The 13,646-nt window shown below is 52.2% G+C and overlaps 1 protein-coding gene across 1 annotated transcript in view; it reads left to right on the forward strand.

Moving 5' to 3' along the window:
- LOC140356759 (xenotropic and polytropic retrovirus receptor 1 homolog) overlaps positions 1-13,135 on the forward strand; it is a 55,767-nt gene extending 42,632 nt beyond the window's left edge. The window contains exons 11-16 of the mRNA XM_072441947.1: positions 51-216; positions 454-648; positions 2,690-2,856; positions 4,717-4,856; positions 5,194-5,415; positions 12,951-13,135. Of these exons, the coding sequence (XP_072298048.1) occupies positions 51-216; positions 454-648; positions 2,690-2,856; positions 4,717-4,856; positions 5,194-5,415; positions 12,951-13,005 (945 nt within the window). The 3' untranslated portion in view covers positions 13,006-13,135. The remainder of the gene's footprint in view (positions 1-50; positions 217-453; positions 649-2,689; positions 2,857-4,716; positions 4,857-5,193; positions 5,416-12,950) is intronic.
- Positions 13,136-13,646: the final 511 nt, after the last annotated feature.

A 13,646-nucleotide genomic window follows, 5' to 3' on the forward strand; every position in this document is an offset into this window, starting at 1 on the left:
TGCTCAGTCTTTTCCCCTTTGCCCTGACCTGGGACGGTGTGTTTCTGCAGTTCCGTGTGGTCACCGCCCCCTTCCACCATGTGGGCTTTGCAGACTTCTGGCTGGCTGATCAGCTCAACTCCCTGGGAATGGTTCTGATGGACCTGGAGTACATGGTCTGCTTCTACAGCTTTGAACTGGACTGGACAAAGCACAACGGCCTCCTCAGTGAAGCACGTACGTGACGACATGACACAATACAAGCTGAGAGCTTTACTGTGGTTTAGCGTGAAGGCGTACTATATGCTTGAAAGAAATAAGAATCAAAATTGTCATTTGAAATGGCAAAGTCTCCAGCTTTAGTTATAAAAATGCTTGTTGGCGTTCACTTCCTGTTGTCGCCCTCCGAGGCAACTGCTGTTGTGATTTTGGACGTTACAAAAATAAATTGAATTGAACTGTGTGTTTCTGCAGGTGACGACAGGTGTAACAACTACTCTTACGGCGTCAGAGCTGTGATCCAGATCCTTCCGGCCTGGTTCAGGTTTGTACAGTGTCTGAGGCGTTACCGTGACACCAAACGAGCCTTCCCTCACCTCGTCAACGCTGGCAAATACTCCACCTCCTTCTTTGTGGTCACCTTCGGCGCCCTCTACAGCACGCACAAAGGTATCACTACTTACTGTTTGTTACACATGTTTTCTTTAAAGTACCCATATCATGCGAAATGGACTTTTCAGAGCTTTTAACATTCTTACAGTGCTATTGGTGCCTCGTATATGTGCCCAACGTGTTGTTTTGATTGATTCCTGCAGTCTTTAGCTAGAGAACAGTCTCTATCCTTCTCCTCGGATGAGCAGACGAACGTGGGCAGGCAGACAGCCCCTCTCTGTACCTGTAACACGCCCCTCCCCATCCCCCACGCTCGACCGGAAACGGCTATTTACAGGCACAGTTAGCTTCAAACGCTACTTCCTTAGTTCCAATGCTGCTGCTGACATGTGCCGCTGTGTCATGTGCCGTGTACGCCCCAGCCTCTTTACACCCCCATTATCTCCACTTCATGGGGTGGGCGGGGGACGCACGCTCTCGCTGAGACTACACACAGCACACACACTCACATGTACACACAGCACACACACTCACATGTACACACAGCACACACACTCACATGTACATAACGCACACACACTCACATGTACATAACGCACACACACTCACATGTACACACAGCACACACACTCACATGTACACACAGCACACACACTCACATGTACATAACGCACACACACTCACATGTACACACAGCACACACACTCACATGTACACACAGCACACACACTCACATGTACACACAGCACACACACTCACATGTACATAACGCACACACACTCACATGTACACACAGCACACACACTCACATGTACATAACGCACACACACTCACATGTACACACAGCACACACACTCACATGTACATAACGCACACACACTCACATGTACACACAGCACACACACTCACATGTACACACAGCACACACACTCACATGTACATAACGCACACACACTCACATGTACACACAGCACACACACTCACATGTACACACAGCACACACACTCACATGTACATAACGCACACACACTCACATGTACACACAGCACACACACTCACATGTACATAACGCACACACACTCACATGTACACACAGCACACACACTCACATGTACACACAGCACACACACTCACATGTACATAACGCACACACACTCACATGTACACACAGCACACACACTCACATGTACATAACGCACACACACTCACATGTACATACAGCACACACACTCACATGTACACACAGCACACACACTCACATGTACACACAGCACACACACTCACATGTACACACAGCAGAGTGAACAGGTAAAATTAATAAAGCAATAAGTGCAAGTTGTGTTGTGTGCTCCTGCCACTCCTGTCCCGACCCCGAGATTAGTAGCAAAATACACTCCCGTCCCACGGGAATCCTGGTAATTGTTGAGTCTTTGGCCTAGTGGACTTGCACTTGGGCCCATGTGCTGCGGGACATGAAGGCCCATGTGCTGCGGGACATGAAGGCCCATGTGCTGCGGGACACGAAGGCCCATGTGCTGCGGGACACGAAGGCCCATGTGCTGCGGGACACGAAGGCCCATGTGCTGCGGGACACGAAGGCCCATGTGCTGCGGGACACGAAGGCCCATGTGCTGCGGGACACGAAGGCCCATGTGCTGCGGGACACGAAGGCCCATGTGCTGCGGGACACGAAGGCCCATGTGCTGCGGGACACGAAGGCCCATGTGCTGCGGGACACGAAGGCCCATGTGCTGCGGGACACGAAGGCCCATGTGCTGCGGGACACGAAGGCCCATGTGCTGCGGGACACGAAGGCCCATGTGCTGCGGGACATGAAGGCCGTGACTTTATGGACAACTGATTTAGAACAGGTTTGGACAGCTAAAGAACTGCTGACGGTAACGCTATTGTTCTAATTTGATGCGACTGTTTAAGTTTCATCTGATAATAATCCTGCCTCCCATTTTGCCTCAAAAGTAGTTTAACAATTGACTCTTAGGATAGGACCAGAGTTCCTCCTCCTTCACTGTACAGTACTGGCTGTTTGTTGTGAACAAAACTATTGCTGGAACTATTGCTTGGCGTTTTCTGTCCACAGATGGAAAGTCAGAGGAGGCTCAGGTCTTCTTCTACCTGTACATCACGTGCCTGGTGGTCAGCTCTCTGTACACTCTGATCTGGGACCTGAAGATGGACTGGGGCCTGTTCGACCGTAACGCAGGAGAGAACACCTTCTTACGAGAGGAGATCGTCTACCCACACAAGGTGCCACTGCACACGCTGTAGAAATCACTACATTTACACAACAGATCATGCAAAATGTACACAATAAACACAGAATAAGGAACAAAACCAGACACAGAGAAGAGCATTCAACCTATTTTCAGTCGTCTTAAACAAGTAGTCCGGGATGTATACTTTTGGGCCAGAAGGATGTTCCAGAAGTATCCATTTAATGTGTCCATTGCAGGGGTTTTGAGGCCTGAGTATATTCTTCTGAAATCAAGTGACCTTTTTTGAGCTTTTAACCATGAGTTGTATTTATCTTTATTCACTTTGGTTGTTTGGTTAAACCTGTTCATAACCTCATCTTCTCTGCTCCTCTGAGCCTCAAAAAACACATTGACCAGTTTTGTGACATCAAAGATCCAGATCCAGATCCAGAGATCTTCTTCTGGTTCTAAGTTCATTCTGAGCATGCTTATGTTGCATACTCGTTTCCTCCTCACACAGTTACACTGTAAGATGTCATGTATATTCTCTGGACAACACGTGTAGGATTTTAGGTAGTTAATCTTCATATTTATTTTTAAAAGGGGCTCCATCTGACGCTTGTTCAGCAAAACATTAATACCTAGTCTCATTTTCTGAAAGGGATGAGTGTGTGTGGATTAATAAACAAAAATATAAAAGTAATGAATTCAACATTTGGTTAGTTTTGATTGATTCTTGTAGAATAACCCAAGGGAACCTGACTTTAATGCCACAAGGAAAGACTCAGATGTGGAGCTCCTCCTCGGAGCTCTTTGTGTCCTCGGAGCTCGTTTGGGTCCTTTGAGTCCGCTGACCGGCACCCTCTTCCTGGTGGGGAGGGGCCCCCGGGGTCCACGACCCGGTGTGTCCTGGCAGAGGCTCAGATTAAGAGCCGAAGGGAAGAGAGGCAGAGCAGAGGCTCGTCTGGTCTCAGGGGTGTGGCCGAGAGTGGGAGTGACTTTAACTCTTGGTCAAACTTATTCTCAATTGGGACAAATTTAACTTAAACCAGCAAAATAACTATAACAAAATACTGCAATATAAAATACTGTGTTTACTGTTAGTAAACACGACATGAAGACATTTCAAACACCGTTCTTATGGCAAACTAAACTAAAACATGATTTAGTGACAAGTTTAGATCACACACTAACCCTGACCCTGGTCCAGATCTGGAGTACATTAATCTGCTTCTGCCAATGATCTGACCCTTCTCAAACACTCTGACATCTCCTCCATGACCACGGGATTCGTCTCTCCACATGGTTGTTTCAGAAAAGAGAAGCCGCAGGTTTAAATCCTGCAGCAGTTCTCCCGCAGGCGGAGAGGACTTACTGTGTTTGTTTAGTTCAATGGACACGTTTTGTAGATTGTATTGTACAAATGAACATATTTTCCCACATTCTGTGTAGGTCCAAGTTCTTTTTTAACAGCTTTATTGGCCTTTTGTTGCTTCGATTTCAATGCAGTTCCTCCTGGTGGTTGTGGTAGTCCCTGCCTTACGCCTGCCTTACGCCTGCCTTACGCCTGCCTTACGCCTGCCTTACACCTGCCTTACGCCTGCCCCACACCGGGTGTAAAGGGCGCAGCGCACAGAGGGTCCAGCGCGTGCACTTATTTATTTGTGTATTTCAGACTCAAAGTGGACCATATGAAACAATTAAAACAGACATAAAACAAATACAATTCTATTTTCCACTTCATTCTGCGAGTCCTCAAGGTGCAGCACAAACTTATGTAACAAGTTTGTAATCCCAGCATTTGTCGACAGAACATTATTACTCACAAACACAAGGGGGCAGTATGGAGTGTTGTGCAGTAAACGTTAAACATTATTAACATGTATGAGCTGATTATACATGTGTCTTTCAGGTCTATTACTACAGTGCCATCGTGGAGGATGTGCTGCTGCGCTTCTCGTGGACACTGACCATCACCCTCAGCACTCTGACCACCATAAACGGCATTAAAGACATTCTGACCACCATCCTGGCCCCAATGGAGGTCTTCAGGTAAAGGACACACCTGTTATTACTTTATTGACTCATGGAAAACATCCCTGGACTTGGATTTAGCTTCATCCACTCCAGTTAAAGTCCTCTCCCCTGTGACATCATGGGTAGAACGCTCAGATCTTCTGTGCTGTTTTTCACCCTCAGACTCATTCACTACCGTGTCTGGGGCAAGCTAGCTTTGTAATTCTCTCTGCAACCAGTGGATGGAGCTCTAACTCATTTCTTGACATGGGAAAAGCCTTACTGTTTTAAAGTGTTCAAACATGAGAGGCCCATCCCACAGAACACGTGTCCTTTCATATGTCGTAACACTTCACCCTCGTCCTGTGCTCAGGCGCTTCGTGTGGAACTTCTTCCGTCTGGAGAACGAGCACCTGAATAACTGTGGAGAGTTCCGGGCAGTGCGGGACATCAGCGTGGCTCCTCTGAACGCAGATGACCAGACGCTGCTGGAGCAGATGATGGACCAGGAGGACGGAGTGAGGAACCGACAGGGCAAGAAGAGCTGGAAGAGGAGCTACAGCATGAGCCTGCGCCGGCCCCGGCTCGCCTCACAGTACGTGCACGCACCGGTCACTCACCGGTCACTCACCGGTCACTCACCGGTCACGCACCGGTCACTCACCGGTCACTCACCACAGATCTTCTGACCTGGAAGCCACGTTCTAAAGTCATTTTTAGATTTGATTTATGTATTTTCACTAAATCTATAACTACGCCCCCACTCACCCCCCCCCACTCACACGCCCTCACTCACCCCCCCACTCACACGTCCTCACTCACCCCCCCACTCATACGCCCTCACTCACCCCCCCACTCACACGCCCTCACTCACCCCCCCACTCACACGCCCTCACTCACCCCCCCACTCACACGTCCTCACTCACCCCCCCACTCATACGCCCTCACTCACCCCCCCCACTCACACGCCCTCACTCACCCCCCCACTCATACGCCCTCACTCACCCCCCCACTCATACGCCCTCACTCACTTGTTTTTTTGCCAACACCAAAGAGGCTTATTCCTCTTCCCCCCTCCCTCCCCTGGGCAGCTCGGACCACAACCTTGTACATCTGAGGCCTGTGTATGAACCCATCGTGCGCAGGCAGCCTGTGGTGTCCCGTGAGGTGAGGATGTGGTCTGCTGAGAGCGAGGCTCTGAGGGACTGCTTTAGCACCACTGTCTGGACTGAGCTTTATGACCCACATGGGGAGGACATCAACACCATCACAGAGTGCAACACGGACTACATCAACTTCTGTTTTGAGAACATTGTTCCCTCCCGGACGGTGCGGTGTTTTCCAAACAACAAGCCATGGATTAACCGTGAACTGAAGGCTCTGCTGAAGGAGAAGAAGAGAGCCTTCAGGTCAGGGAACAAGGAGGAGCTGAGGACTGTGCAGAAGGAGCTGAGGAGGAAGATCAGGCAGGCTGAGGCCGGCTACAAGAGGAGGATGGAGGAGCAGCTGCAGCAAAAGAACATTCAGGGAGTGTGGAGGAGCCTGAAAACCATCTCGGGCTTCAAATTCCCCCCTGCCCAGACTGAGGGGGATCTACAGTGTGTGAATGATTTAAATGCTCACTTCTTGAGGTTTGATCGGTCACCCGCCCCTCCCCCTGCACAGCTGCATGCTCCCTCTTCCACAGCTGGACAATGCCCTGCATCTGTTCCTCTTCGCTTATCTGCCCCGGACCGTCAGCTCCCCACTTCGCCTGGACTCACCCATCCCCCCAGCACACATGGTCCCCCTGCCAACCACTGACTGTCACAGCAGCACAGGTGAGGAGTGAGCTGAAGCGGATTAAAGTGAGGAAGGCAGCAGGACCTGATGGCATCAGCCCCAGGCTCCTTAAGTCCTGCGCAGATGAACTGTGTGGAGTTATGGAGCATGTCTTCAACATGAGCCTGAAGCTGAGGGTGGGACCACAGGTCTGAAGACCTCCTGTCTGGTGCCTGTGCCTAAGACACCGCGCCCCAAAGACCTCAACAGCTTCAGGCCAGTGGCTCTCACGTCCCACCTGATGAAGACACTGGAGCGGCTGGTCCTGGACCACCTCCGCTCCACCGTGAGCTCAGCCTTGGACCCGCTGCAGTTTGCATATCGGTCTGGCATCGGAGTGGAGGACGCCGTCATCTCCCTGCTGCACCGCTCTCTCTCTCACCTGGAAAAGCCTGGTAGCTCTGTGAGGATTCTGTTCTTCGATCTTTCCAGCGCCTTCAACACCATCCAGCCGCTGCTCCTGAGGGACAAGCTGGAGACGGCTGGTGTGGAGTATGACCTGGCAGAGTGGATCCTGGACTACCTCACAGACCGACCCCAGTTTGTGAGAGCCCGGAACTGTGTGTCTGACACTCGGACCTGCAGTGTGGGGGCGCCCCAGGGCACTGTCCTCGCGCCCTTTCTCTTCACCCTTTACACTGCAGACTTCAGACATGACACGGACAGCTGTGTCCTGCAGAAGTTCTCTGACGACTCTGCCATCATCGGACTCATCACGGACGACGATGACGCGGAGTACAGAGGACTGGAGCAGGACTTTGTGGACTGGTGTCAGCGGAACCACCTCCTCATCAACGCGGGGAAGACCAAGGAGATGGTGGTGAACTTCCACAGACGCCACCCCACTGCCCCCTCACCAGTGAACATCAAGGGACGGGACATTGAGAGAGTGACTCATACAAGTACCTGGGTGTTCATCTGAACCACAAACTGGACTGGACTCATAACACAGACTGTACAGGAAGAGCCAGAGTCGGCTCTACCTCCTGAGGAGACTCAGGTCTTTTGGAGTGACAGGGCCACTCCTGACAGGGCCACTCCTGAAGAATTTCTTCGACTATGTGGTGGCATCAGCCCTCCTGTATGGTGTGGCCTGCTGGAGCAGCAGCATCACAGAGAGGGAGAGGAAGAGGCTGGACAGAGTCATCAAGAAGTCCAGCTCCGTCCTGGGCTGTGCTCTGGACTCGGTGCAGGAGGTGGGGGACAGGAGGGTCCTGGCTAGATTCACATCTATGCTGGACCATGAGTGTCGCCCCCTGCAGGACACTCTCTCCGCTCTGGAGAGCAGCTTCAGTGAGAGACTGATCCACCCTCGATGTGTGAAGGAAAGGTTCCGTAGGTCTTTCCTTCTGCTGCTGTCAGACTTTATAACAAAAACTGTTAGTACTGAACACTCGCAATACTGACCTAACCTAATACTGATGTGCAATTCTGTCATATGTACAATTGCTGTTGGAATTCATGTGCAATCTATGTGCTGTCGTGACACATATTCATGTGCAATTACTGTCGTGATCACATGCAATGGTATTTATTTATTTATTTATTTGTCTATGGGAGTTTTTGTTTATTTATAGGAGATCTACTGAAAGTGTTTTTCAGACTTCCTATAAGTGATCTGTTCTTTTCTTCTGGATCTACCTCTGGATCTACCTGCGTTGCACCAATGAAATTTCCCCATGTGGGACAATAAAGGAATATCTTATCTTATCTTACCCCCCCACTCACACGCCCTCACTCACCCCCCCACTCACACGCCCTCACTCACACACCCTCACTCACACACCCTCACTCACACACCCTCACTCACACGCCCTCACTCACACACCCTCACTCATACGCCCTCACTCACATGGGCAATGACAGTGACACCTGGAGAGGGGTGATTGGGAAGAACGGCTTCCCCGATCTGAACCCGAGCGGTGTTCAGTTATTGGACTTCTGTGCTAGCCACGGATTGTCCATAACGAACACCATGTTCAAGCACAAGGGTGTCCATCAGTGCACGTGGCACCAGGACACAGGAGGTCAATGATCGGCTTTGTTGTCGTGTCATCTGACCTCCGGCCGCGTGTCTTGGACACTCGGGTGAAGAGAGGGGCAGAGCTGTCAACCGATCACCACCTGGTGGTGAGTTGGATCCGCTGGCGGAGGAGGAAGCCGGACAGACTTGGCAGACCCAAGCGCATTGTGTGGGTCTGTTGAGAACGTCTAGTGGAGCCTCTGTCAGTAGGGTCTTCAACTCGCACCTCCGGGAGAGCTTCTCCCATGTCCTGGGGGAGGTTGGGGACATTGAGTCCGAGTGGACCATGTTCTCCGCCTCCATTGTTGATGCAGCTGCTCGGAGCTGTGGTCGCAAGGTCTCCGGTGCCTGTCTTGGCAGCAACCCCCGAACCCGGTGGTGGGCACCGGAAGTAACAGATGCCGTCAGACTGAAGAAGGAGGCCTATCAGGCCACTCTGGCTTGTAGGTCACCGGAGGTCATCGACAGGTATAGGCAGGCCAAACGAGCCACGGCTCGTGCTGTCGCAGAGGCAAAAACCCGGGCCTGGGAGGAGTTCGGGGAGGCCATGGAGGAGGACTATCAGTCGGCCCCAAAGAAATTCTGGCAAACCGTCCGGCGCCTCAGGAGGGGGAAGCAGTGTCTCACCAACACCGTTAACGGTGCGGGTGGAGGCCTGCTGACCACGACTGGGGATGTCGTCGGAGGGTGGAAGGAATACTTTGAGGATCTCCTTAATCCCTCAGTCACGTCTTCCGAAGAGGAAGTAGAGACCTCAGAGGCTGGCTCATCCATCACCCAAGCTGAAGTCACTGAGGTTGTTCGCAAACTCCTCGGTGTCAGGGCTCCGGGGGTGGATGAGATCCTGAGGACCTAAAGTATCTGAATGTTGTAGGACTGTCTTGGTTGACACGTCTCTGCAACATCGCGTGGCGGTCGGGGACAGTGTCTCTGGATTGGCAGACCGGGGTGGTGGTCCCTCTGTTCAAGAAGGGGGACCGGAGGGTGTGTTCCAACTACAGAGGGATCACACTCCTCAGCCTCCCATAAGGTCTATTCCAGGTACTGGAGAGGAGAATCCGACCGATAGTCGAACCTCGGATTCAGGAGGAGCAGAGTGGTTTTCGTCCCGGTCGTGGAACACTGGACCAGCTCTATACCCTCCATCGGGTGCTCGAGGGTTCATGGGAGTTTGCCCAACCAGTCCACATGTGCTTTGTGGATCTGGAGAAGGCTTTCGACCGTGTCCCTCGGGGTGTCCTTTTGGGGGGTGCTCCGGGAGCATGTTGGACTCCTCAGGGCTGCGCTTTGTCACCGGTTCTGTTCATAGTTTTTATGGACAGAATTTCTAGGCGCAGTCAGGGGTCGGAGGGTGTGGTCAGGGGTCGGAGGGTGTCCGGTTTGGGGACCACAGGACCTCATCTCTGCTGTTTGCAGACGATGTTGTCCTGATGGCTCCATAAAACCCGGACCTGCAGCTGCACTGGGACGGTTTGCAGCCGAGTGTGAAGCGGCTGAGATGAGAATCAGTCCCATCAGTGGGGAGTCCTTGCCTCAAGTGGAGGAGTTCAAGTATCTGGCGGTCTTGTTCACGAGTGAGGGAAGGATGGAGCGTGAGATCGACAGCGGACTGTTGTGGTGAAGAAGGAGCTGAGCCGAAAGGCAAAGCTCTCGATTTACCGGTCGGTCTACGTTCCTACCCTCACCTTTGGTCATGAGCTTTGGGTAGTGACCGAAAGAACAAGATTGCGGATACAAGCGGTTGAAATGGGAAGAGGCCCCGGGGAAGACCCAGGACACGCTGGAGAGACTATGTCTCTCGGCTGGCCTGGGAACGCCTCGGGATCCCCCCGGAGGAGTTAGAGGAAGTGTCTGGGGAGAAGGAAGTCTGGGAGTCCCTGCTCAGACTGCTGCCCCCGCGACCCGGCCCCGGATAAAGCGGCAGAAGATGGATGGATGGAACTTGCAAATAAAATGAGTTGTTAAACAAATTAATCAACACAAAGTCAGATTGCCTTATTTAGAACTTTCTTCCACATCAGTCATCTTCAGACTATTTAAATGAGTCTCATTTACATATTAATTGTCTTTACACTCAAAACATAAATGTTGCTGTGGTGTTTCCATCATGGTGTATTTTATGTTATTCAAATTGTACCGCTCTATTTGACCTTCCATTCCATTTTTCGTTTTGATATTTGATGACGGTCCCTAAGCACTCGTCTCGTCTCAGCTCCTGCTGCACATTCGGAGCGTGTGATTGGCTGAGCCCAAAACACACATCTGATTGTTAAAAACGAGGTCGTGTCACTGCAGTGTAAATATGAATATTTTGGCAGTGAATGATCTGCAAAGACTTTAGTGTTTAGGAGTTATTGACCTCGGAAGTTTCGGAAGCCCTCACTCTCACCCCCCACTCTCACCCCCCACTCACACGCCCTCACTCTCACCCCCCACTCACACGCCCTCACTCACACACCCTCACTCACACGCCCTCACTCACACGCCCTCACTCACACGCCCTCACTCACACGCCCTCACTCACACACCCTCACTCTCACCCCCCACTCACACGCCCTCACTCTCACCCCCCACTCACACGCCCTCACTCACACACCCTCACTCACACGCCCTCACTCACACGCCCTCACTCACACGCCCTCACTCACACGCCCTCACTCACACACCCTCACTCTCACCCCCCACTCACACGCCCTCACTCTCACCCCCCACTCACACGCCCTCACTCTCACCCCCCACTCACACGCCCTAACTCACACACCCTCACTCACACGCCCTCACTCACACGCCCTCACTCACACGCCCTCACTCACACGCCCTCACTCACACACCCTCACTCTCACCCCCCACTCACACGCCCTCACTCACACGCCCTCACTCACACGCCCTCACTCACACACCCTCACTCTCACCCCCCACTCACACGCCCTCACTCTCACCCCCCACTCACACGCCCTCACTCACACGCCCTCACTCACACGCCCTCACTCACACGCCCTCACTCACACGCCCTCACTCACACGCCCTCACTCACAGCGCACTATGTTCTCCTCACATGGAATCATCCACCTGACGCTGCTCACTGCTCCTCTCTCTTCTCCACAGTAGCCAATAGGAAATCCCGCCCACTGCTGTGAGGTACAAGTGACTAGCACTTGTACCTCACAGTAAGAAGGTCCCAGGGTTGGCTGGGTGTGGCCTTTCTAGGCCACACCCAGCCAACGGGAGCATGTGCTCCCGGTGTCTGGGTGGCTTCCTCCCTCACAGGTTGGTCAAGAGCAGACTATGAATGACCCCACAGGAACGTTACAGTCCCTCTAAGGTCCCTCTAAGGTCCCTCTAAGGACCCTCTAAGGTCTAAAGTCCCTCTAAAGTCCATCTAAGGTCCCTCTAAGGTCCCTCTAAGGTCCCTCTAAAGTCCCTCTAAAGTCCCTCTAAAGTCCATCTAAGGTCCCTCTAAAGTCCCTCTAAAGTCCCTCTAAAGTCCATCTAAGGTCCCTCTAAGGTCCCTCTAAGGTCCCTCTAAAGTTCCTTTTAAAGTCCCTCTAAGGTCCCTCTAAAGTCCCTCTAAAGTCCCTCTAAAGTCCATCTAAGGTCCCTCTAAGGTCCCTCTAAAGTCCATCTAAGGTCCCTCTAAAGTCCCTCTAAAGTCCCTCTAAAGTCCATCTAAGGTCCCTCTAAGGTCCCTCTAAGGTCCCTCTAAGGTCCCTCTAAAGTCCCTCTAAAGTCCATCTAAGGTCCCTCTAAGGTCCCTCTTAAGTCCCTCTAAAGTCCCTCTAAGGTCCCTCTAAGGTCCCTCTAAAGTCCCTCTAAAGTCCCTCTAAAGTCCCTCTAAAGTCCCTCTAAGGTCCCTCTAAAGTCCCTCTAAAGTCCCTCTAAAGTCCCTCTAAAGTCCCTCTAAAGTCCCTCTAAGGTCCCTCTAAGGTCCCTCTAAGGTCCCTCTAAAGTCCCTCTAAAGTCCCTCTAAAGTCCCTCTAAAGTCCATCTAAGGTCCCTCTAAGGTCCCTCTAAAGTCCCTCTAAAGTCCCTCTAAAGTCCATCTAAGGTCCCTCTAAGGTCCCTCTAAGGTCCCTCTAAGGTCCCTCTAAAGTCCCTCTAAAGTCCCTCTAAAGTCCCTCTAAAGTCCATCTAAGGTCCCTCTAAGGTCCCTCTAAAGTCCCTCTAAAGTCCCTCTAAAGTCCATCTAAGGTCCCTCTAAGGTCCCTCTAAAGTCCCTCTGACCACTGCTTCTTCTGCTGCTGTGGATTGAGCCCTGCTAACTCCAGCTGTGCCTTTCCCTCCTGCAGGTCAAAGACTCGTGACACCAAAGTCCTGATCGACGACACGGACGACGACTCCTGACATCAGGCCACGCCCCTCGCCTGGGTCCAAAACCTCTTCAAAGGAGGGAGCGCTTCCTCCTCTTAACTGCGACTCACCGGGCGAGCTGGGCGTCGGACCAGCCTTCAGAAACACTGTAACCTAGACAACACACGGCCCTCTTCTGCCTCTGCTCGTGCTCGTGCCCGTGCTCGTGCTCGTGCCCGTGCCCGTGCTCGTGCCCGTGCTCGGGTCGTGCTCGTGCCCGTGCTCGTGCTCGTGCCCGTGCTCGGGTCGTGCTCGTGCTCGTGCTCGTGCTCGTGCTCGTGCCCGTGCTCGGCTCGTGCTCGTGCTCGTGCTCGTGCTCGTGCCCGTGCTCGGCTCGTGCTCGTGCCCGTGCTCGTGCTCGTGCCCGTGCCCGTGCTCGTGCTCGTGCTCGTGCTCGTGCCCGTGCCCGTGCTCGTGCTCGGGTCGTGCTCGTGCTCGGGTCTGAAGCAGCAGCCAGGCGCCATGACACTCCCAACATCTTCTGAATCTTCTGAAGAGACCAGGAGTTTGAATTTTATAGCAATGTCCTCTACACTTTTGCTTTTGAAGAAAGCAGCAAAGAGGAAGTGACTTCTAACTCTGTCAGTGCCACACAAAGAACAACTATTCAAATGGACGGATGTTGAAAATCTGCA

Source organism: Eucyclogobius newberryi, unplaced genomic scaffold (assembly GCF_026437365.1).
Source record: "Eucyclogobius newberryi isolate DKJ021-1_F unplaced genomic scaffold, fEucNew1.0.hap1 SCAF_12, whole genome shotgun sequence".
NCBI lineage: Eukaryota > Metazoa > Chordata > Actinopteri > Gobiiformes > Gobiidae > Eucyclogobius > Eucyclogobius newberryi.